This window comes from Sceloporus undulatus, chromosome 1, assembly GCF_019175285.1.
Source record: "Sceloporus undulatus isolate JIND9_A2432 ecotype Alabama chromosome 1, SceUnd_v1.1, whole genome shotgun sequence".
NCBI lineage: Eukaryota > Metazoa > Chordata > Lepidosauria > Squamata > Phrynosomatidae > Sceloporus > Sceloporus undulatus.
This window is the reverse complement of record NC_056522.1, coordinates 195,556,271-195,583,026: the sequence shown is the minus strand read 5'-3', so window position 1 is coordinate 195,583,026 and position 26,756 is coordinate 195,556,271. Positions and strand designations below refer to the sequence as shown.

General features: G+C 40.8%; 1 protein-coding gene across 1 annotated transcript in view; it reads right to left on the bottom strand.

Moving 5' to 3' along the window:
- TMEFF2 (transmembrane protein with EGF like and two follistatin like domains 2) overlaps positions 1-26,756 on the bottom strand; it is a 255,058-nt gene that overhangs the window by 213,984 nt on the left and 14,318 nt on the right. Inside the window, exons 3-4 of the mRNA XM_042445879.1 lie at positions 17,431-17,560; positions 12,553-12,579 (exon numbers count right to left, since the gene is read on the bottom strand). Of these exons, the coding sequence (XP_042301813.1) occupies positions 12,553-12,579; positions 17,431-17,560 (157 nt within the window). The remainder of the gene's footprint in view (positions 1-12,552; positions 12,580-17,430; positions 17,561-26,756) is intronic.

Below are 26,756 nucleotides of genomic sequence, written 5' to 3'. Positions count from 1 at the left end.
AGAAGAAACAGCCTTTCTGAATTTAACAGTTATTCACACCAAAATAGCATCAAGACAGGTACAAATGTATTTGGGTCAAGGTAGCAGTTTGTGTGCTGTCCTTTCCTTTATTATTTAAAAAGCAGAGCCAGGATGAAGAAAAAAAAGTGGAACAAATGTGAGTAAGTGATGCATAGTACTGTCCCAGCACCCAAATACTCAGCATGAAGGCAGGATTAATCCTGCTGCCAAGTGTAATACAGGGTAGGAGCCTAGAGACCAGACTTCAGGATTAATTCACTGCAAAGTTTCTGGTACAGAGTATGACCATTCAACTTCCTACACACAGGATGCTATGTTACTGTCTAGAAAGCAAATACAGTTGGCCCTCCGTTTGTGTGGGAGATCCATTCCCCCTCCCACACAAACGGAGCCTTGTGTGTATTCAAGCAAGGTGCACCATTAGAAATAGCTGAGATCACCCCTCTGCGCATAACCGAGGTCACAGATCTCAGATCCATGAGTAAGGATGTGCAACTGTAACTGATTAACCACTATAAAACAAAATGGAGCTACTTGTAAACATTTGTAACATTTATTTCAGGGGGGACTTCATTTCCTCCATCCATTTCGATAGGCTATGGGCTTTCATCCACTAGTTTATCAGGAGGCATCATGGACCATTAAACAGAGCAGAACTGGAGCTAGGAGCCCTCTCAAAACTCAGCATGGGGGATAGGGCCTGAGTCCCCTCTCTGATGGGATCTGGCAAAATTGGACCATCAGGATTCCTCTGTAGTTGAGCCTCTTCAAGAATTACCAATCAGAAATGTACTAAATGATCAGGCAATAAGAAATATAAAGGCAGTGCCTGTGGGTGAACCATGAATTACGAAGGTTGTCTGCAATCTATTCTACATATACTTACTTGGGACTAAGCTATGTTGAACACTTGGAGGGCATTTCTAAATACACATTGTGATGGTAAGAGTCTTGATATTTAAGGATGTTTGGTTGCTAATACATGGAAAAAATAATTTCCACTCTTTCTGGAAGTACTTGCAAGAAGGCAAAGTTAATAACAACCTGCCTGGCAGTGTTGAGCCTCCCCACTTTAAAAGAGTTCCATGGTCCCTGTGTGGCATGGAAAGTATAATGGAAATCTTCTGAAGTGGATAAAATGATTGTCCCCTTCATAGCCAGTAGCAACATAGCTTTTATGGAGTTCTCCCCCAGCACTCCCAGTCATTACTAGTCTTAGGGAGCAAGAGGATTTGGCTTACATCAGTAGTTCTCAAACTTTTTACCTAGTGGCCCCCTTTAAATCTACATGCAGATGTCATCCCCCCCCCCCACACAATCGACATAGTACATGAATACAACTATTTTGTTTTAGTGTGCATATTTTCATTTGCACGTTCATGTCTATTCATATTTTAACATTTTACAAAGGAAATAATATTGTTCAAAACAGAACAGATTTATTTAAATACATTTAATACTGAACTCAATGCATGTGTAAATTTTACACATAAAAAAGATTTAGGAAGAGGCAGAGGAAGAGGAGGTATCAGGGTCTCTAAGTCTTGCATACCCCTGAGAAACTCTTGTGCTCCCCCAGGGGGTACTACCCTGCTGTTTGAGAACCAATGTCTTACACATTAAGACCACTTCAAGCAACATTGGTGCTTTCCTATGGACATCAGCTCTAGAATTGACAAGTCAACACATTTGCCCATTGATCACCCAGAAGCAGAAACCTGACTCAAGGGAACTGGTGTAAAGCTTAAAGTTCCATGGAAGATGGAAATAACAATCTCCACTACTTTTCTTTCACAACACATTCTAGATCTAAGCCATCTGCTTCATTGTTACTCCAACAGATAGGAGGGCATCCTGACAATCCAGAACTAGTATGGGTAATACAGTGGATGTAGTGTACAGTGACCTCCCCCAACCTCAACCTCTGGGCATAATACAATAAATATTTTATGGTAAGGCAAGCTTTAAAAGTTCCTATATATATAAAGAACATATAAAGAACAATGAGGATTATAAAGAAGATGTCTAAAGTGACAATTGATAAAGAACTATTTATTTCACAATTTTGATGAGAAGTCATGGAAGGATAATAATGGATAATTCAAATATTATTGGAATGTAAGAACACAATAGGATGTATTTTATTTATAAAAAAATCAATAAAAAATATTTCAAAAAAAAAAGTTTCCTATATATAGACCTGGTTCAAGACATTATACTGCCTGAGGAGCACCAATTAATGGTGTTTTCCCTTCATCACTACCCAAAGACAAGTGGCTTAGTACAGTGGATTTTGTTATCCCCCAAAATCCGTGGATGCTGAAGTCCCATTAAATATAACGACATAGCAAAATGGTGTTCCTTATAAAAAAAATGGAAAATCAAGATTCGATATTTGAAATTTATACTTTTTTTGAACATTTTCAAACTGTGGATGCTTGAATCCGTGTATAAAAAAATCCATGTTTAAGAAGGGCTGATTGTACTCTAGGCTATTTTAGCACAAGTTAAAGAAAATTCCACAAGCATCTCTTTCCCACTTCCTGGAAGTAAAAAATGCAACGTAATAAACTATATAATAACTAACGTGTTATTGTTAATTATTACATTATAACAATTGTACACTGTAATAATTAACAATTTGCAACTTTTTCATGCTACCCATGCAGCTGCATCACTCTGCCAAAGACTAGCTAAATTGCTTTTCTTTCCTTGTGTTTTGTTCGGAGGGTTCCTAACCTTCTTTCCCCCAAGTTTTTTGTTCTGGTATTTATATTTCACATTTATAATCCAGCTCTCCTTCAAGAAGGTCAGGGTGGCTTACATACAGATGGCTCACAGAAAATGTACAAGAAACAGAAATGTTAAGCAAGTAGTTGTGCAGGTTCTAGCAGAATACATACTACAATTAGCACAAGCTATACAGTAAGTAGAAAGATATGGTAGCAGTCTGGACGCCTGCTTGTATGACTGACCGCACAAGCAGAACCAAAGCATTAGGTCTGACATTCACACAAGGAGAAAAACAAGGTTTCCATAACTGGCAGAAGCTATGCACAACCTGTAGGTAACCCCATCTACACTGCAAACAGCCCTATGAATTCAGTGGGCTTACCTCCAAGTCTGAATGATAATTAGAATTCTTGTGCTTTCTAGAGACTAGAAGTACTGAGTTAACAAGCAAAAAATGCCACATATAACTGGTTACCCTTTCCAGTAATGCGAGTATAACAAAATTATATTGGCAACATAACACAATGAGTGGGGACAAGGTTACTTCAATGATGCAACAAGTAACATTTTCTGGTCAGTTTTTAAGGTACATTTTAAAGAACTGCCCCCAAGAATTGATCACGTTTTATTTCATTCTTTTACCAAGCCTAAGGTTTTTATTTTAAGGCACTGGAAGCTAACCAAAAAGTAAAAAGCTGCACAAGAGTAAAGAATGACAATGAATTACCTATGTAAAGAAAATGAACTACTTTTAAAAAGTAATTTTTTGAACCCTACACACACACACTCACTACACACCTCACTAAAGTATTCTCCCCTGCCACAGAAGAAAAGGGGAAGGGGACAATGGTAGTAGCAGTTCTACTGTCCTGACCAAAATGCTACCAAAAAGGATGGTAATGTGGCTGAGATGCAGCTCATTGTTTTGAATGCCTGCTATAGCCAAGTAGCTGTGGAAGGGGAGACTAGGAAAACTGACTACGCTGCAGTTCAGGTGCCTGAAATGTCCCTTTGCTTCTGGCAACTTGTGGGGGCCACCAGAGGAGCTCTTACCATCATGATCATCATCTCCCTCTCTTCCTGATTCCAGGACAGGGTAAGAAGCATCCACCATTTCTCACTGGCTAGAAGCCAAGATGTGCTTTTCCAGATCAGCTTACTTCTGCCCTTCTACATAGGTTTGTCCAGGTATTTGAATCCCTTAGGAGACTTTCACTATTACAACATTGTCAGAGTTCAGCTGTTTTTATATGGTGACAAATTTAGTAGAGTCCTGACATGATAATGATTCCAGTAGTGCTCTCCTCCAAAAGTGCCAAAGAAAGAGCCCTATTTCCTTCATCATCTCACAGGTTGCGCCCCCCCCCCCAACACTTGCTTTAATGACACCTAAAATTATGGTTTTTATTACACAGCTTTGTACCTGCTAAAAGAGGAAGCAGTGAGAGTGTTTAAATGACAAGGATTATTTCCCCCCTTCCGGCACATTAATGTGCTTTTGTACCTGAAACGGCACTGGTTGTCTATTCAATCATGGATTTTATATACAAGCTGGGCAGCTTTGTAGACCTTAAAAAGGGATGCAATGACTTGATCCTGCCTACTGCACAGATCTACTTCCCTACAAGCTGCCTAGTCAGTCCCTGAGGTCCTGTTCTACTTGTCTTTTGTCAGCCTGTGCTTTTCATCTGAAATTGTTTGGAAACCATGCTTTTAGTTGCTGTGCTCTTTGAGCCTGGCAATCATTATCTAGGGAGAATGGTTGACTTTGTTCCCAGTATATTTCTAAGAACAATATTGATACATTACCCATTTTTCTTTTGTGTTTTACTGCATGAATTTGAGCTGCCAATTTAATATAATTATTCAGGGAGAAGCCAATATAAATATTCTCTCTGTCTGCCTCAGTCGCTCAGTCCTCTTCCTCCTGCTGCTCTCTGCTGAAACATTTCTTGGTCAGGCTCCAGAATTTAAAAAGAACTGTGGAGACAATAGAGCTTGTATAGGTTCCTTTCTTTTGGATTTACAGGGAGTTCTGGGAGTTTCAGTCCAAAAAAAGTAACTTCCAAGCTTTGGAAGGGAACATGCAAATTACAGGAGTCAACTATTCAGATGGTGAGCACTGTTCTCTACACCTGCCTTTCCATTCATTTTTCAAGCACAGGCAACAGACTGGATGTTACTCTGTGGGGTGAACATGTCCCCTATTTCTCCAAGTTGGACAAAGACCACAGAGAAATAGAGGCAATCTTCCCATCTTCCATTTTTGTCTTCCTTTACAGATGGCTTCCCTAAGGCAAAACTGAATGTAAAGCAACAGACAACCATGATCATATAAAACAAAAAAGGCTGGGTGAGAATTGCCATCCTGGGTGAAAATTGAGGAGGAAATCTGTAATAGAAGAAAGGGACTCTTTTTTCTGACAGTCCACTTCATTGCAGAAGGAAGGTGTGGAGCTCTCTCTTTCTCCCTATGAAGGACAAGCTCTTGACTACAACAAAATAGGCTCGGGCAGATGTAGTGTCTTCATCCTCTGGTAACTTTCATGTAGCTTTATTTCAGAATGTATTGTTGTTCATCAAAGACCATTAAACAAATAAAAAGATGCCAGGTGTATTGTGTTCAGAGAGACACTAACCACAAGACTCCCCTCTTATCCATAATTCAGTTATGTGGATCTCCCAGTTACGCCAAATTACATTAGTTGTCTCCTGTGTAACTTATGTCAAAGCAGTCCTGCGTTAATAACTGTCCTGTTTATCTGACAATCTTTTTTGACATCTGCCAGGCAGGTTGGATAAATGAGGCTATTTGGATAATGAGGTTCTGAGTTGCCAAAAGATCTGAGAGAATGAGAGAGAGAGATGAGAAAAGAAAACACACGAAACTGCTCCTTTGGAAATGTTGAAACAACCACACACAAATGCAAATATATGGGAATCTTTTGTAACAAATCATAAAGATCAGACATGAGAGGGTTTAAAAAAATATCAGAAATTAAGTCTGAAATTTAAGAGAATAAGAAATATACAGAGAATTTTGAAATTGTTACAGAAGAAATGCAAAAATGGTGGAAATAAATCTGATCAGTCCAAAGCACTACATTAGGAGCTTCTGTTTACAACACCCCCAATAAATGCCACTAATATCCAAGTCAAAATGTGCCACACAAAGTGAGTGTAAGCACAAACAAGTATATCATGTCTGAGGAAAGAAGTATAGTACATTCAAGGTCACTCGTCATGTGGAAGCTACACCACAAGGATGTGCATGGGAACAGGAAACAAATCCAAATGAATCCATTTGATCTGACAAAAAAACAAACAAACACACAACTTCTTGAAGACCACAAGTTGAAATCCATTACACACTGAAGCATCATGCTGAAATGAAAAGATTCAGCTAAAAAACCACCTGAGCAGTCTGTCTGCAGTTGTTTACACAAACATCAGATCAACATGATGGAAAGATCAGCAGTTCATGTTCTCAAGCTAACCTGTGTTCATAGCATATGCTACTTTCACAAGACGTTGCCATATATACCCTTGATGCCAAACCCCATTTGGCAAATGCAGCAACATGCCTTTGAGAGAGCTGCTACTTCATTCTGCTGTTTCCTTCTTAAACACAGCATTGTCATGGTGCATAAGGAGTGACAGCACAATGTTTCATATCCAGGTACACATTTTGAGCCACTGTTTCCAGCAATATTTTCGATGTGATTCCAAAATCTAAGCTTACACCAAACATAGTATGCACCTCTTTCATCTCTCTCTGTGTTGTGACAGCTATCTCTTTCAGTCCCCAAGTATGACTGTAAGTTTGGGATGGATATCATGCAAACAACACTCACCTACTGAACTTTCTCAAGAGAAAATTCTTAACTCCACACACAGCACAAATTCATTGTGCTGGATAGCCTGATTCTCAGCAGATGCTGCTGACTGACATAGAAAACCAAAGCCAAACCACCCATCTGGTCAATACCAATAACCGTTAATTTGACACAGGCAAAAGGAAATGAGTTTTCATAAAATTCAGAAATTAAACTAAGCAGTTCCTGTATAAAAGACAGGGCAATCCTGTGAACTGTGTATCCTTATCTAGCTATGTAAAGTAATTTGTGACTGGACTGTCAATGGACTGAGTTCCTCCCAAATGTTCATAATACATAGTATCAGAACATGTAAGTTAATTTTAGAAAGTAGTTAATAACAATGCCACTCCAAAAATACAATACAGTCGGCCCTTCTTATACACGGATTTTAATACATGGATTGAAGCATCCGTGGTTTGAAAACGTTCAAAAAAACCTTGATTTTCCATTTTTATGGGGGATACCATTTTGCTATTTCATTATATTTAATGGGACTTGAGCATCCTTGGATTTTGTTATCTGCGGGGGATCTTGGAACCAATCCCCAGCGTATAACAAGGGTCCATTGTAGTTAATTGCCAATACATTTGCTATTTCAAAAAACCTAAAATAGTTACTGTAAAATGTGAATGCAGTTATACAAGGCTCAGCAGAAGCCAACAGTTGAACCATTTCATATTCTTCCTCCTCTATTTGTTCAGCCCTTGTAACCATGAAGGTAATTAAAGAGTTATACTATAAAGAGAGTGAAGTTACCCCATTAAGTTACGATTATGATGGAACTGTCATAACTTCCTTATTAGATAAAGGAATTAATGACTTGTCATTTGTAACCAGTTACTTCCAAGCTCTCCTCAGTGAAAGCCATTGGAAAAGAGAAGATATCGAGACAAACAGACCCCACACTTATCCTCAGTGTAAAAGTTTGGTTAATTAAAGCACCTGTGATTGTATCAAAGAGATAACTCCCCAACAAACATGCTAAATAAGGAGCTGGTAGACCTATGGCCTTGATCTAAAAGTGGTCTGTAAGACAACCCATCTGTTTAGCTGCCTCCAGTACTGTGGAAACATTGATGGACCATCAGCTGGTGCACTCTAGTGAAAAAGAGGCAGCTTATTTCTAAGAAGACTAGGTTTCAAACTCCCAGGGTCACACAGGAAGAAACTGTTCCATCACCTGACTCTAGCAGAAAGATTTGAATTGCTGTTCTCTGTAATAAAGATGATGATCTCTGGAATTCCGGATGGGGCACAAAAGACTGTTCTCTACCTTATTATGCCCCTTTATCTCTGCAGCTGTTAAGCCCCAGAGGAGTTGCCCCTGATTTCTGGTGAAAACGGGAGAGAACAGGGAGGCACTTCAAACTTTGATGAACTGAGTAATCTCAGTTGAGACGGTGAAGGTAATGGGAGCATGCTCAGAGGCAAAATATATCCTCCTAACCCTACCTGGAACTTGACAGGGGGCTGGATGGGGTATTGCACAAAGGGCTACAGAACAACACCTTGCATTCCAACAAAAAAGAAACATACATGAACATAATAATAATAATAATAATAATAATAATAATAAGAAGAAGAAGAAGAAGAAGAAGTTTATTTGTATTCTCCTGCTTCTCCCAACGGGTCGAAGCAGTATTACAACCAAAAATCTCCATACAGGCAATCATGTCTAAAATACATATCATAAAAACTTACGTATACATACATTACCGATGTACATCACAACCAATGTCTGCAGTATCAAGAGAAGAGGCGCTGTTAAAATGATTTAACTTTCCCACCCTCTGCTCTTGAGCTACAGCTTTCAGCATCCCCCTGCCAGCATGACCATAGTAACATCTTCTAAGCACAGCTCCACAAAGACAAAGCAGTAAGGAAAGAACAAAGGGTTGTCTCACTCAGCATGTCATAGGGTCAGTTGTGTCCACTTAATCCTAAGGGTGCATCTACACTAACAGGATAACCTAACTTACCTCCAAGTTACTGTAATCCACAGCAAGCATGAGCTTGCCTTCACTTTTGCCACACACACCAAGGCAAGTTCTGAAGCACACATCACATAGGCTCCTATACCAATTAAGCCTGGTTTGATATATCGTAACATGTGAAACTACATGGCTGTTCCAGACTTTTCCCTCCTCCTACCATACGTGCAAATCTGAACTCCTATCCTGGCCTCACACCAAGATTGCTATGGAGTGTAGTACACACACACACACACACACACACACACACCTGGATTTTCCACTCAAAACCAGGATACATCCCATTTTTTCTTCTGGATTAAAGCCATGATGTGATGAGAATGCCCCGATTTGTCCCAAATTGTCCCAGATGTTGCTTGGACAGCTTGCTGTGAAAACTAGGTGAGACCATTTTATTTGGCCCAAACCTACACCATGCTGTTCAAAGGTTGTGCATTCAGTGTCTGCATCAGCTACATCCAAAGATAAACAGCCCTCTTTGTCTGAATCCCTCCACCACTCCCAAGCATCTCTAGCAAGTTTACCTACTTCAAAACACAGCACTAGGCAGATGATTTTTATTTATTTATTTTTTTGCAGCTGGAAAGAGGAAGGAGTTGGCTTTGCAACTAACTCAAGGAATTGTCAGTCAGTTGCACACACAGACTCTTCAGCTGCAAACCAAGGAAGCAGGTTGGTCTTGAGTAAAACAAGTACAAGATATGCATATAGGAGGTCCCAGGTTGAATCCCAGCATTTCCAGGTAAGACTGGGGAAAGATTTGTTCCTGAAAGCATGGAGAACTACTGACTGCCGGTGTGTATATATAATATTGAGTTAGATGAACTATAGACTTAATTTGGTACTAGGCAACTTTTCTAGGGCCCAAGAAAGTATCTCCCAAAAGTCAGTGGTGTCCCTAGGGTTGGTGTCACCCAGTGCGGTCACTTATGGGGGAGGGCAGAACTACTTCCGGTGGAGCTCTGGGGCATGCGGAACCATACGTGTGCGGCTGGAGATGCCACCACATGGCCCCAGGTAGGGTTGCCATCCCGGGGGACCTCAAAACTGGGAAAAAATGTAGGACAAGGCTTAAAATGTAGGACATTTTTAAAAAAAATTCCTGGCCAGGAAATTAACCAAAAAAAAAAGGTCCTACATTTTTAAACCTTCTCCAAATCCTCGCTGGGCCTGGGATACAGCCTCTCCCAAGCCCCTCGAGGACTCTAGGGCCCCGCTGGGGCCTGGGAGACTCTGTAGGCAAGAGGTGCACCATGTTAAGAACTGCATTAAGCAAACTTAGGCTGCTGCACACTGCTTTCGCTCTCATCACTCCATCCTATGGAATGCTGGGATTTGTAGTTTGTTGTGGTGCCAGGGCTGGGCTTTGAAATCTCAGACATAAGAGAGGCAAAAGGCTTGGGCTGCATCTACACTGGAGAAATCATCTGGTTTGAGACCACTTTAACTGCCTCAGCTGAATGCTATGGAATTCTGGGAATGGTGGTCTGTTCCAGCACCACAGCAGAATGGCAGTTAAACCCCTGGAAAGCTCTCTGACCAAGGTGACCAATGCCCTCACCCCAAAATGTAGGGCACCCAAGCAAAAAAATGTAGGACATGGCCAAAAATAAAAGCTAAAAACACCTATGTAATTATAAATCCATGCTTCTTAGCCATGATCCAAATGGAGGACATGTCCTGGAAAAGGAGGAGGATGCCTGGTCACCTTGTCTCTGGTCCAAAATGCACTGCAGAAATAAAACAATGCTGGACTGAAATGCCCATAGTTCCTCACCAAAGCTGCATCCACACTGAGGAAATAATCCAGTTTGAGAGTGACTTAACTGTCCTGGGTTAGTGCTGGGGAATGCTGGGAATTGTAGTACATTGTGGCCCCAGAGCTATCTCTGACAGGGAGCCCCATAACTCTCCAAACTTAGTTGAACTGCAGTGCCCAGAATTCCTCCCCAGGTGCATCCACACTGAGGAAATGGTCCAGTTTGAGACTGCTCAGTGCTGGGAAATCCTGGGAATTGTAGTCTATTGTGGCACCAGAGCTCTCTGACAGAGAAGGCCAAATGCCTCAGACACCAGAATTCCAGAGCATTGAGCTTTGGCAGTTAAAGGGGTCTCAAAGTGCAGAGAGGGGGGAGAGAGAAAAGCCTGGGAGTGTGAATGAGCTTGGCTGTGGGGCTGCTCCAAGAGGAGGAGGAGGGGGAGGCGGAGGGAGGGAGGGAGGGAGGGAGGGAGGGAGCCAAGGGAAGTGCCAGGACCATCCGGAACAGCCTCCTCTCTTCCACCGCAGCCCCCAGGCAACGCCTCCTCTGTGGGTTATTCAGGCTCCTTTTGTCAAAAGAGCTCTGGTGCCACAAGAAACTACACTTCCCAGAATCCTATAGCACTGAGCCATGGATGTTTAAGGGGGGAGTCAAACTATTTCTGCAGCCTTTGCTACCCCAAAGCCCTTCCTATTTACAAGCAAGCCAAAAGCTCTTCCTTTACCAAGCCATTGAAAACCAACCCAAGCGGAGGAGGGCTGATTGCTTCTTTCCCATTGGTCAGCTTCAGGATAAATTTGCATATTACAATTAAAGGTGTTTAGGGCCTCAAAAACGATCCTGTGATAAAGAATTACAAGAATACTGACGCGGTTTACATTTAAAAGATAAGGCAATTAAACTCCCAGACAACATGAACGATTTATGGCCTTTTTTTCTTTGCTCACTGTAACCTGGAAAGTAAGGCTTCCTGAGGGTATATATACCAAGTGGGCTCACTTGGTATATAATAGCTCTGAGTGGCAGATGTTTTAAAGAGCTGCTCTCTAGGCTACGCCAGTGCGCCAGGTGGGGAGAGTGGTGCACAGCCGTGCGCGGAGGAGCGGACCCCGAACTGGGAACAAGACGTGGGGGCCCCCCAAACTGGGCCGTGACCGTGAGGGGCCCCCCAAAAGCGTGATTGTCACGGGGGCCGCCGGGTAATGGCATCCCTAGCCCCAGGGAGCAGCAGCTCATATATAGAATGAGCTATATAAGAATCAACAACAACCAGGCCTGCACACCAGTGACAAAGTAGTCACTGAAAATTTACCTACAAGTCATATCATAACAAACAAACACTAAATGAAGGCCTTCCCAAATTCTGAGCATGTCATCTGCAAGAATGAATACAGTCAAATATATTATATAGCATCCCTCTACCAGAAGAACCAGAAACAGTCTGGACACAATTAAGCCTAAGCAAAACACATCTACCATGGGAAGTCCATTTGAATCTCATGAATTTCAATGAAAATTCTATACCTATTTACTGAGAGGTAAGTCCCAGTGTAATAAGTGGGCCTGATCCCATAGAAACATGGATAAACTACAGCCTTAAGTGCTTACTTTTAGAGGGACTGAGCTTGCAACCTATAGAAAGCCTTAAATGAGCAATCTGACTTGGAAATAAATGTGACATGACCACTGTCAAAACATGTTCTTTTTCATTACTTCCTTGTCAATTATACTCCTCCCAGAAGAAAAAAAAAATACTTCGGGGGAATCCCTTGAAACCACTTTAAATTCATTGAGTATGCAATGACAAAAACCTATGGTAAGAGGTTTATCATAGTAAGAGACACAAGAGTACTAGCAACAGTAGATGGACATAGAGTTCTGGTCGAATCATGAATAATATAAAACCTTCACAGGAGTAACTTACTTTTTTCTTAAAGAAAGCTTTCTGAATTTTCATTAGCAAACAGCTCTTCATTACACAGTTACAGTGAGACAAAAATGCAGCCTGTCACTAGATGAGAAAAATTAATCCAAACAAGAGACAATATGGGATGGTACAAAATAGCCATCTAGTAAGGCTACTGCATTCTGGTACATAATTTCAATAAATTCGAAGGGGATGAGTGGGGTTGGAATGGGGGGGGGGGGGAAGCAATAAAACATTCCTACCTCCATCTCCAGATCCAGAGCCTGCATCTGTAAGGAAGCATAAGATGAGGGGAAATCAATACACATGTATCTATATGCATGAAGATAGTTTGTATGTATGCAAAGCCACATCCTGTTTAGTTAAATGTATTTGAGCAAACTGTGTATTTGATGGCATTCCTCAGTAAATTACAGAGATCTGTCCTAAATGTTTCATGTGAACTCTCTCTCTGCTGCTGAAATGATTATTATATAAAGTTGCATAAAGATGCTGAAGGTGTCCCTGCTTTAATTCTCCATTTACAGCCCTGAGACGGGCAATGATACTTTCTTTCACTACAAAATTTATTTCACATTCCCTAGGAAGATATTTGTTGAATCTCCCCCCACCCCCAGCCACCTTTAAAGGCAGCTTTCAAAGCAAACAGAAATAAAGCAACATTAGGCTGTAGAATTTGTGGAGTACAGTCGAGAACAAAAATATGTTGCTCTGATGAGAGACCCAAAACACACACACACCTGTTCCACAGTACAAATGCAAGCAGCCAGGTCCTACCAATCCCACTCTTGACTACTGACCACAATGAATGGGATCTGTAGTCCAATAACATCTGAGAATTTAAGATTAGTTAAGGCTGAGCAAGACTATAGCTTAAGTCATTGGCTAAATAAAAGCAGTTTATTGACCCTTTCTATTCAAACAGCACTACAACCTCTCTAGCATTTTAGAGGCAGGAACAAAGGTGTTCAAGTTCCTTCTACAATGATAGCTTCTTGAGTTGGCCATTCATCTTTATATATGGCTAAATAAGACATATGCAATTCTTGTAAAACAGCTAGATTTCTACTGGATGAACAGAAATGTTTCTTTTGTTTTAAAAATATGCATCAAAGAGAGACATTTCCATGAAATCATAAGCTTTATTGTAAAATTGGTTAGTAGCCACCCATGATGTACCCCAGCTACTGCAGTACAGGGGTGATAGTAGCCATACATGTATAAATATACCAGAGACAGGACACTTCTGTTACCCCACACTTGACTATCCAGGGAGTGGGGGGAGGGGGTCTGGCTTGAGGCCTCAGAGCCATTCCAAAATATTTTGAGATTATCAGGATGGTGGCACCTGCTTCATTACTATGCAAAGAAGCCCAAAGGACTGGCTGTGGAAAATTACTGGCAATAGGGCAGCTTTTCCCACTCTATAAGAAGGCCACATAGAACTCGTTGTCTGGTCCTCCAACCCCTTTGTTCTGTTTACGACACTGGCCTCTCCCTTACTATGTTTGACAAGAGGGCCAGCCCAATGAGGAACACATTCCTGTTGCCCTGAGGTGGATGGGGAAGGAGACATGCTAGAAATGGGTAGCCCCAGTTCTTTTTATGTCATAACATTAAAAGCAGACTTTCTCTCCTTCCCTTGATAGCCCTTTCTCTTCTCTACTCCTTTTTTCCTCTTCCTTCCATTGGATGTTGTTGGACAAAGCCTGTATTGAAAGCAGGTGGCACCAGATCATGACTGTTTTTGAAAGTTAAGTGGAGTCATCCCTGGGTGGTAATTGGATGGGAAATCATCAAAGAATACCAGTACTATAGGCTATATTTCAGAAAAAGGAACTGGCAAAATCACCTCTTGAATATTCCTTACCTAAAAAAAAACAACCTATGACATTTATGACATCACCATAAGTTGACAGGTGAAGGTGTACACACACACAGAGTTAGGACCCAGACAAAAGCCCAAACCCCACTAAGTGGAAAAGTAACTACATCCCCTGGAGATACCTCTCCTCTTCACAATGCCAAGTGCCCTTTCACTGTTGCCCAGAAAACAGGGGTGATGAGAAGGGGCAGCAGTAGATGCTGTTGCCTGCTTTCTCTCTGTCTGCCAATTTAGCAAATGGTGATGAGGAAAGGGAAGAAAGGAGGAACCAAAATTCTAGTGACTGGAACAACAAATCTACTCTTGACTTTATTGCTGTTCCTCTCTCGGCTACTCAAAACAGGTCTTCCAAGACTAGACCTGAACCTTTCAAAGGTTTCAAACTCACAGAGCTTCCATACAAATTAGAAGATCTGCAGGAAGAGTGACAGTGAAAATGAGAAGTGGGTTCACCAGCCCTCGGTGAACTCCCCACCAGCTGTCTTGCTGATGACCCGTAAAGTGAACAGTGGCCTCAGTGTCTACTTGAGCTAGGACTGTGTAATTGCTTAAATGTTGGATATCAGGAGAACAGCATTTGAATTGAGACCCAATGTGGTGTAGTGGTTTGAGTGTTGTACAAGCACTCTAGAGAATAGGGTTCAATTCCCAGTTCGGTCACAAAACCCACTGGGTGAGTCTGGGCAAGTCACACTCTCTCAGCTTTAGGGGAGGGTAATGACAAACCTCCTCTGAGCAAATCTTACCAAGAAAACCCCAGGAGAGGGTCACCATAAGTTGGAAATGACTTGAAGACACATAGCAACAACAATAACAACAACAACAGGGTTTAAATTTCTGCTTGGCCATGGAAACCCACTGGGTGACCTTGGGCAAGTCCCATTCTCTCAGCCTCAGAGGAACGCTAGGGCAAATCTTTGAGTAAATCCTACCAAGAAAATCCAATGAGAGGGGTGCCATATTTGCAGACATGCAATAGCAGCAAATACTAAAGAAGGCTAAGGGGGGGGGGGGTGCCCAAGGGATCCTGGACTGGACAATGTTGCCAGGGGAATGAGAGATCACTTTTGTCAAGGCTCTGAACTGATTGTTTGCAGAGGACTTTAGGGATCAAGGACCAACTGGCGGACATTCTTGATCTAGGCAGAAAGAGAGGCTGTAATTTACTAGGGGCAGGTAAGAATAAAATAGAACAGCTGTTCCAGATTTTTTTTAAAAAAGAAACTGTTTGAGCATTTGGTACCAAAGACTTTGGGCAAAGACAGATCAGTTTAATATTGTATGCCCAGATGACTAGTCACTGCAAAAGCTTTGTTAAGAGGCCCTGCAGCAAAACATGAAGTGTACACTGAACAGGGATTTTAAAGGTAATTTAAAAGCAATTTTAATATTAAAAATCAGGACTTTAAAAAATTGCTTTGATAATAGTAAAAAAGAAAGAAAAGAAAAACGACACAGATCAGAGCTTTGTTTCAGCAGAAACTCAGTTTGCAAACACTTTGCAGTGTCACAGTCAGTTAGAGAAAGCCAATGGAGCAATTGCAAAATATAACATTGGGATTCTGTTTGAGAGCTGAGACTCAGAATCCAAATTTATCTACAGTCAGACTCAGTTAATCCAGCTCAGTTTGCAAGCTTCCATCATCATTCCAATTTTCTTTTTAAGCCTTCATTTTAAACAATACTGCAGTAACGCTCAAATTGAAATAGTGTGTTGCAATTAAAACAAGTCAGCAACCGTACATATGTCTAAAGAAAAGATGAGACAGCAAGCCACTAAAAAACAAAAGTTTTTGCTTGCTTTTCAGATGAACAAGTCTTAGAAACAAGATTTTTAAAGATCACAATTTCTGGGTCACTACTTACACATTGCTAGAGTGGATAGGAATGAATTTTTTCCAGGAAAAAAAAATGTTATTTGTTTAGACTACAAATCTCCTGTATTTGCAAAGTTGTTAAAAACATCTTTCTGCTCATTGCAGAGCTTGGCAAATGGAATTTCAAAGCACAGAAATATTTTCTCACTATTGCCAGACATGTGTAAACGGTGTCATTTCTTGGAATGGCATGCTCTCTGGTTGATGCTTCATGTATCATGCTAAATGACTCCACCAGGGCCCACTCTTGTAACATCACAAGGAGATGGCACTAGGTCTCACTTGGCGACCCTACTTTTAGCACAAACTGTTGCAGTCTCCTAGCTTGTGTTTTCTTCTTCATTAATAACTTTTTCCTTCTTGATTACATGCTGATGTTGCTTGGCTACATGTTTCCTGGTGTCTCTGTAAAATGCTGGTGGGATCAGAAATATTATTATGGTTGCCACTCTTGCCCCAGGTGAATGAACAGCTTTTGTACTGCATACAGATCACAAAAAGGCCAGTAAACTATTACTTTAAAGACCGCCATAACTGCCTGCTCTTTGCCCTTTACCAACCCCACTCCTCTTTTCCTTTACTGACACTATGGCAAAAATGGGCAAGAATACACTCCAAAATGTTTTGAGGTATCTGCCCTGCTTAGTTAAGTAAGGACAATTCTTCAGTTTTTAACTGTGCATGCAGGGCTAAAACATTTGTAGATTACATACATAATACAAGTGCTTTAAGAAAGTACAACTATTCCTTATGCTCTGAAAGATTATGCCAAGATAAAAAAGAATTGGGGGTAGTTTCTGCAAGAGTGCCAAGCTTTCAGTTATTGATCTGAGATGAGTCTGGTAGCACTGCAAATGAGTGCTCATTACACACACACACACACACACACACACACACACACACACAATGCCTCTTGGATTTGGTTTTAAGACATGTTCTAGATCAGGAGAAGCAAAATACAGCCCTGTGACCATATGTAACCCAGAACAATTTATGCTGCCCAACTGCCTCCAAAATTCTCTTGGATTGGCTTCTTCCTCAGGAGGGAGCCATGGTGGTGGCAAAGCCTAAAGGGGTGCACTTGTCCCTTCTTATCCTATGGCGGAAGAAGGGCCTGACCAGATGTCACCCCTCTTTTGAGGAGTCACCCAGTGCGGCCTGCACTGCCTGCACTTCCTGAATCCTTAATGTCTCTGGGGAGAGGGAACAAAGAAATAATAATGTTGTTATCATCAAAACCAAATATGTATTTCCTACCACCTCTGCTTTGCATTTCTGGACATTATTCATAATTTTTCAAAGGGCAAAAAATGTCCCAGTTCTTTCAGTTTCCCCACTCCATTCTGAATAACACCTACCAGTGGCACATGATCCTTCTGATACCACAAGTATTTCACTTTGTTGTTTGCAGGCAGCCTGTCTCAAGTAGCATTCATTCTGATAAGTATCGCCGTTGGAGCCACACACAGGCACGTAGTCGCTGTTACACTAATGAGCAGGAAAGAAAGACAGCAACAGTGCGGTTAGTAAATAAATCCAGCCAAGTGATGAAGCCCCTACTCTTTTACATCCAGATTCCTGACTGTGAACAACTTGCTAAAGAACAATGCCATCGGAACTAACTTAGGTCAGGCTCATTCACCCAAACCTACAAGTATTGAAAAGTCCATAAAGAAGGGATATAAAACCTTTCAAGCTTTTAGGCATACAGCAAACTGACGGCAAAAGTAACAGGAATTTAAGTAGATGCTGTTGAGAGATTTAAAGAAGCAGGACTGATATAAACTGTCAAAGCAGAACAAGACCTGTAACTGGAATTCACAGTACTTAGGGCTTGGTCCTTCTTTCTCTACTCCTCAGAATGAGTGGGAAGAACCTCTGTGCAAAAACAACAGAAATGAATGTTTCTATGCATACACATATTATTGTGTGTTACTGGCCCTGCGGCAGTCTGTTATAGCTTGAAGGACATCTGGCTCTCCTCTCCCTCTCTATCATCAGTACAGACTGGCCCTAAATCTCAGGTTTTGGCCTTGAAATCTCTGGGCCTTAGATGCTCCTGATCTGTCAACCCTGCTTATTACGATGGCCCAATAATAGCTGGTTGACCAATCTGAACCATGAAGAAAGAGTATTGGCAACTGCTAAAACGTGAATCTTGTTTGCATAGCACTACATAGCCTTGCATTGAAGAACTATTCCACATTATAACGGTGGGATTCCTAGAACTGACTTGTAAATCTTACATATATACTTCTGTCCGATTTTTATTGGTCTACACAGGAATAGCAGGCATATTTACTTATTTAGTTCCTACCTACTGACTGACCTACAATGACTTGCCTTTCTCCTAGCAAAGGATTTAAGGTGACTAAATAAAACAACAGAGAGACAAAATGTCTACTATCAGCAAGGTGACCATACTTCAAAAGGGAATTGGTATATGTTCTTTTGAGCTCTGTTGATGATAACCCTCAGACCTATAAGGAAAATGAGCCACACTAAGTTGTAGTCAACCAAAGAATTTAGTAAGAGACAGCTACTACCTCATCTCCTGCTGAACCAGGTAAAATACAAGGAGGGGTGGGCAATAATATTGCCCCTGGGACATTCATTAGATTTTGGCCTGGTTTGGATGTTCAAATCCCAAGCTGCTAAAACATAAATGCCAAGGAAGGGAAGAAGCAAGTGGAGCAATGGTCCCACTGCTCACTCCAGGCAGACAGAGAACTGAGCATCCAGATGGGGCCCCTGAATAGAACTATATGGAGGAAAGACAGACAAATGTCTGGGGTGTGCAGATTTCTAGGATGAATTTAGCAGCCCCATTTGAGCCCCAAACAAATTATGTAGGATATTATAAATTACAAACAATTTGACCCTTGTTTATGCTAATAAAAACTTGAGACTTCTTGAAACATATTTTACTACCGTTGTTCTAGTAGGCAGCATTGCTATTCAGTGCAACTGACTTGACCCTTTTTTTAAAAAGGAAAAAAAAAAGCTCTTCACAGAGCCAGGTGTATTAAGACTGTCGCTATTCATATCATGGCAAAGCCACATGAAGGAGAACAGAACACCTGCAGCAGTGATTAATCTGCACTTTATCGGCCCACCTGAAATTCCTGCTAAGCATTGTACACCATCCATCTTTGCTTCCTCCATCAAACAAAAAGGACAGCTGCCCCCACTACCACCCTGTGTTCATTTTAATAAAAAATAATTCCATTTTGTAATGAAAATTAGGCAACCTACAGAGTGCAGTTATCACAAGATAATCACACTCCGAGGCATTAGAGATACTTGGCTGTGCCCTGTACCTGATAATTATGCCAGGGATGTGATTATCTCATGATTACTGTACTCCTGATATGCCTCATTGTTTAATTAGAACAAATGTAATAATCAAGATTATTATTTACAAATGATCACCTCTGTTTAAAATCCAGTAAAAAAAATTGGAAATAAGTCACCCTGCCAATTAGCTGTTCTGTATTAAAATGTCTCATGATATGCTAATGTGCATGACACACGCACCAGACGAAATGGAGAGCTATGATGATGACAAACTTCAAACGTGCCACAGACAGGAATGATCAGGATGTTGATTAACATGTAGACAGTTATAAAGGTTATCCTGCTTGGTTCCATGGAGGAACAAGGCCCAGGAAATTATTAATACTTGGGTACAGTGACATTTCAGCTTAGCCAAGGGATGAAACATCTTCTGTACACCCTAATGGCTGTTCTATTATTCAGACTCACAGGCCTTTCTCTCTGACTTTCTCAGTTGCTCTTCCACTATTCCTTTTTATGAAACAGATCTAAACCTTCTGACATCTCCTCCTGCTACGCTACAGCTTTGGGGGGCAGCTCTTTCCATGTCAGTTTGCTTGCTGAAACATCTTTTAGAGCAGAGATGGGCAACACAGAAATAAGGATGGGGGGAATCAAAACCATTAAAATAATAGGGGAAAAAGATTTCCCCAACATCTGGAAACCCTGACAAGGAGAATTCTGGATAGATAAGAATGTTCACAATTATTTCTTCTGTGGGAAAAGCACGTGCAAGGTTTTGGCACAAAACATGACCAATTCTGTGCAGAAAGCAATTCTTCTGCACTGAAAATAGCATTTCTGCAAAACAAATATTACCCTCATTTGCTTTCTCCATAAGTCCTAAACATCTAATAGTCTTTTATAATTGTGCAGCATGGAGGAAAAAATGGTAAATTTGTTATTCTTGGCAACATGAATGAAATTTGCAAATATCTACAACCCTGTCACCATCCATGGGCTACACCTGCCCACCATCCTTTTGTGTGTCTCCCCTAATTCTCATCAATATTCATGTTTCTGCCACCATTGCAGCAAAAATCCCAGTGATTCTGTTGGGAAACATTATAAGTGGGGAGCATACACAATTTCCTGCAGCAGAATTGCACTCCTATTGGGCTATGCCATATACAATACTTGGGCTACAGATCTCTTAGTGCCTTGTTTCACAACACAATCTTTGAGATGTTTGCTCTGCTGTGGTTTCCTGGAGATGAGAAGAAGACCACTGAGGCCCCATCAACTTGAGATACTGTCCAGCCATGCTTTGGAGCAAGGATGAGCAACTGTGCAGGTGAATGCCAATTTCCCCTGATCCCTTGTAGCTTGTGCTACGTTGTACATTGTACTACAGTACCTCAATTTTCATCCATGCCCTTCCCAAAATGGTATATGAAAGTAATGATGTGGTGGGGGGGGGGGAGGATATCTATGGATGACTGGGTTCTGGGCTGGGTGAGTATGCATGTCAAAAAGACACTGCAGAAATAATCCAGTTTGAGATGGCTTTAACTGCCCTGGCTTAGTGCTAAGGAATCCTGGGAATTGTAGTTTATTGTGGCCTCAGGGTTCTCTGAAGGCTAAATGTCTCACAAAACTATAGTTCCCAGAATTCCCTAGCATTGAGCCAGGGCAGTTAAAGTGGTCTCAGACTGAATTATTTCTGCAGTGTGTTTTGGACCTAGGTGTTTTTATGCACTGCACATGTCTGAGAATTTCCATGGTTTGGGGACAATATTGCCCAAACATTGCACTATTATTATTTTGTTATATTGGTGATTGGTGGCTTTGGGGGACTGGGAGGGGATCCAGGCCATGAAGACCATAGACCACAAATTCTCCATTCCTCCTTTAGAGCCAACCCCAAGAGCCAGACATATGGGACCAGGACTGAAAAGGCCCTAGGTTCAGGTCTTGACATCCTCCATGATGTTCACTTGATAATCTTTGGCCAGTCTCTCCTTCACTCCCTGCCCCTCCACTCAGCCCAACCTACTTTATAGGATTGTCATGAGGATAAGCAGTGAGATAGATAAGAACTAATTCCCATCTGTATCAGGAATGTGCCACTGCTCATAAGTAAATAGCATGACAATTTTGCAAAAATGTTCTTTTTGCAGAAAGGAATGGGAAATATTCTTTTTGCAATTTTCTTTTTGCTGTGAGAAAGACTTCATAAAACAAAGTTTGTGAAGTCTGTTCATAGTTTGGAACTTATTCTGTAGAAAATTCACACATGGTTAATATGTATCGAAGACAAGAACAGCATTTTCTGAAAAGCAAACTATGTTTTCTAGATAGAAAATAATAATTCCATGCAAAAAAATATTTTATGCAAAAGAGCTGTTTCGTAAATACTGTTTTCTAAACTGAAAAAGCTGTTTGCTGCACAAAACTAAAAGTCTGAATTCTGCACAGAATAAGTCTCAAACTGTGAATATTATCATCAGTCTGTGGTTGTTCTTGTCATCATATCTTGACATTCAAAACACCATTTTTGACCATTTTTAAAAAATATGTTTGAAGAGTCTTTCCATCTCTGTGGGTAAAGGCTACAATCCAGGGCAATCAGCTGCCAGTTCTCCAATAATATCAGCTGGGACAAGAAAAACCTTAATGTTCTTTTTGGAAATGATAAATAGAACAATCTCATATGCACATCCTCAAAAGAAAAAAACATGCACATGGTAGTACTACTAATTTAAGTATGACTAGATAAAAGTATCTGTAGTTGGGCTATTGTAAGAGCCAGTATAGTGTAGTGGTTTAAACGCTGGACTATGATTCTGGAGGCCACAGTCTGAATCCCTGCTTGGCCATGGGAACCCACTGAGCGGCCTTGGCCAAGTCACACTCTGTCAGTCTCAGAGAAAGACAAGCGAACAAACACACACACCCCAAAATAATCTTGCCAAGAAAACCTAGTGATAAATTTGCCTGGATGTGTCATAAATTGGAAAGAACTTGAAGGCTCACAACAACAACAAGTTCAGCTATCAGACTTTATATATATATATTAACTGTATGGACCCTTGGGGAAGGATTATGCAGTTACTGAACTTGTCTTTAGTTGGTAGAAAATAGAATAACCCACAGAAGAGACCAGCTGTGAAATAAGCAGGGAGATGTAACAAATAAGCAGCCATGGATGAAGAACAGGCTTACTGGGCAGGTTTGGTGGAGTCTGTAGAGTGACCTTTCTGTTTTCATGAATGATGCACACAGCTTAAAACTGTTAACGTTTAAAACTGTCCCAAAATGTCCTCTTAGATTTTCCAACCAGTTTGCAAATGTCAGAAACTAGTAACTTCTTCAGCAATATCCAAGTGGATAGAGGCAAAACCAAAGTTGCCATTTTAGGTCCCAGGGGAAAGATATTACCTGTCAATACATGATGTTCCCATGGAGATAAATATGACAGCTGCCTGCTATGAAATAGAATTCTGCCACCATGGAACTGGAGACAGTGGTGAAGAGTGTTAGGCTACATCTATACTGCAGAAACAATGCAGTTTGATGCTAGTTTAACTACCATAGCTCCATCCTATGGAATTCTGGGATTTGTAATTTAGTGGGGCCCCAGAACTCTCTGACAAAGAAGGCTAAATATTTCACAGACTACAAATTCCAAAATTCCATTGCATTGAGCCATGACAGTGAAAGCAATGTCAAACTGCATTTTTTCTGCAGTGCAAATACAGCTTTAGTCATGGATGTGGGAGTGTGCATGTGCCATTTACACATCACAAAACAGAGAGAGAAAGAGGGAGGGAGGGAGGAAAGGAAGGAAGGAAGGAAGAAGCAGTGGATTGCTACTTCCAGCATTCTTCATGAATGGCTATGCTAGTTATCTCTGATTGGAATTACAGTCTAGCAATATCTAGAGAGCCATGTTTCCCAACCCTATCCTAAAAGATATCACTCCTCTAAAAATATGTAGAATTTTGAAAGAATTCTTATCTCAAAATCTTGCAGCAACCAATCTCTGACAGATTTGTAAATTGAAGAGATCTTATTTACTCATGTACCTTCTGGGCCTGTACAGTTATCAACAGTAATATTCTTCTTTCACTCATGCTAGAATCAATATCTCTGCTTGTTTATGCTTCTTTTTTCTCTTGCAACCAGTTAGCAGACTTGTGCACAGAAAATGTCAGCAGGAGTTAAACTCTGATACAGGTAATCCTGCAACTTTATGAAAGATATGTGGCTTAAATCTGTAAGTGTTGGTTGCACTTCTTTGCTCCCAGTCAGCCACAGTGGCTGAAAAAATGCCATCATGGTTCAAGTAAGAGAGAAGGAAGAAGGTAAATGCTAAATGGTGATTAATATATCTTGACAGATATGTTATGGCCTCTGTGTCTTTATACCAATAGGATGGTGATGGTAACAAAAATAACCTCTCTAGGTCTGATAAATTCTTACATTGAGGAGTGTGATATTTCCTCAAAAATCACTAATTTTTGGACAAACATTCTGTGCTCAGCACATTCATTCTCAAATCTGGTAAAAATGTCTATGGCCAGCTATATAGCTATTAGAAAAAGTAAACATCTCAAACAAAGCTGGAATGAGCTTACTGCTTATCAGTGCTGCTTATTGCAAACCTCTGAACAAATTTGTCCAAAACAGACAAACAGACTTATTGATAGTTACACCTTAGGGTTGCCAAAAGCTGAAAATGACTTGAAGGCACACAACAATCTCAACAACAACAACAACATTTAAATATGTCATTGCATATAATGGGACTTGAGCATCCACAGATTTTGTGGATCCTGGAACCAAACGCCAGCAGATATTGAGGGTCCATTATAAGTAACATGTGTGGATAGGTAGCAGGACAAAATCTAGAAAAATGAAGTAACAAGGCTAACCCATAGGGCAGATACTATCTAACCAAAATTAATAGACACTTTTGGACTGGGTTTTCTTCTAAAACACATCCAAACCAGTGTTTGGGAATTTTATCATTTAGACTACAGTTCCCAGCATTCTTCAGACAGACTACAACTCCCAGAATTCTCCAGCCAGTACAGCAAAACAGGATAATAATAATAATAAATTTTATTTGTATACCGCTTTTCCATAGATCAAAGTGGTTTACAGACCATATAAAAACCATTAAAACATCTCATAAAAATAGATAAAATCCACTAATACAAATTATACACAAACTGAACACAATCATTCAACAGGGTAAGGCAGAAAATCAATGGGAACGGGAATACACAGCTTCATTTTACGGGGGGAAGGCCTGACAGAAGAGGAAGGTTTTGAGCCTCTTTTTAAATGTTACCAGGGAGGTCACAAGATGGAGCTCCTCGGGGAGACCATTCCAAATTTGTGGGGCCGCCACTGAATAGTATATCGTCATACAAACAAACAAGCTTCATTTATATACCGCTTCATACCACCTAAGCAGTGTCTAAGCGGTTTACAACTGTAAGCTAATTTCCCCCCAACAATCTGGGTACTCATTTTAGCGACCTCGAAAGTATGCAAGCCTGAGTCGAGCTTGAGCCCTTTTGCTGGTCCTGAACTCGCAACCTTATGGTTTTGAGTAAGTGGCTGCAGTACAGGCATTTAACCACTGCGCTACCAGGGCTCATACAAATGCTGGACTTTGATTCACAAGACTCATTTAGGTTCCATAATTTTCAATTAGATTTTGTGATCTAAGACAGGTTTTATCACAGAATTCTTCTCTGTTAAAAATGACATATCATTTTTAGTTTTCCATATTTTTATATCTGAAAGGCATAAAACTATGTTGGTGTATAACTGCATGTACATACGTGTACACATACGCAGGGAGACATAAAAGACAGATATATTGCAGATTTGCTAGCAGCCCAGAATCTCTGCAATTACATATACTTGTAAGTAAAGACAAGATTACAAAGCTTATTGACTCATCCTTAGAGGTAGGTAGGCTTCTCCCAGCCTGAACTAAATTGTCTAGGAAATAAAACAAATGCTTCCAGAAAAGACAGAAATAGCCTGGCTTATTTTTTTCAAGCCAATCTAGCTTTTGGAATTGGCATCTCCACTCCCCAAACTACATTGATCCATCACCCCATTTCCCTACTAGGCAATGAGATTGGAGCAGGAAAAGTGGTGGGACTACTGCCACTGTAGTCCCATAGGTCCCTGGGGCCTTTTCTTCGAATGTCCTTGCAATGTTCTGTAGAGAGAAGGGAGGCAGAAACCTATACTCCCTGCTTCCCTCTTCTTTTAATACACCTATATTGCCACCATTGCTGTTTGCATCAGACCGCACAATAACTATCACCGAAGAGTCAAGAGCTTTGGGGAGGGGCAGGATGTGGGTTGACTGGGGAAATTGGGAATTTTTCTCCAGCTTGGATTTAATTTTGAGCCAGCAAAGATTGGGGGGATTCTTTCTTGACACAGTCATGAGCACATGAAGCTCATCCAAATCCCAAGCTTTCAAGCCATAATACACTGCAGAATTTTTATGCTCAACAAACACCGCATAAAGAGGCTTCACAGACTTACTTGACTCTTATTTTATCCTCACTGCCATTATTCCCTTCACTCACTTGTCTTTCATATGTAACATTGACTCAGTTCTAGAGGATAGGGCTTACTGGGGCACTACAGTATAAGAATGACATACTTCAAGCCTCCTCATAGAGGGGATTAATGTATGAATCAAATTCTTGTCAGAATGTAAGTAGCTTTCTGTTGTCTTCTTCTGATTGGCCCTTTTAAACAAACTTGTATTTTCTGAATATGGAAGAGCTTCAACAGTTCATCCAGAAAGACCATGTTTTGTTTAAGCTAGGAGTGGACAACAGTGATACAGTGAAGGAAGGGGAGAAGTAATCTTGCACAAAGTTGCCCATCCCAGAGTTAAGCCTTAACATTACAAATTCTCAAGTATATGGAACAATGTGACTAAACCCAACTGGAGCATGTACATCAACATCAATCTGCTTGCTAAATATCTTGGGGCCAGGATACTTGATATTTTATATTTGAAAGAGCATTTTATATCATATGAACCTGCCCCACATCTGAGGTCTTTTATGGTGGGCCTACTGCATGTCCTACCACTCCATGTGATTAGGCTGGTAGGTACATGTAATTTAGGGCCTATACAGACAGGCTAAAATAAAGCTGCTTTGGGTCACTTTGGAGGTATGTTGTTTAAATGATGCATGCATCCTAAGAGTCTGGAATCCACGCCAAAGTCATGCTCTAGTTCTAAAGACTGGAGCGGGACTTTGGCACAGCTTTGGAACCCTTAGGACGCATGCATCATTTAAACAACATACCTCCAAAGTGACCTGAAATAGCTTTATTTTGGCCTGCCTGTAAG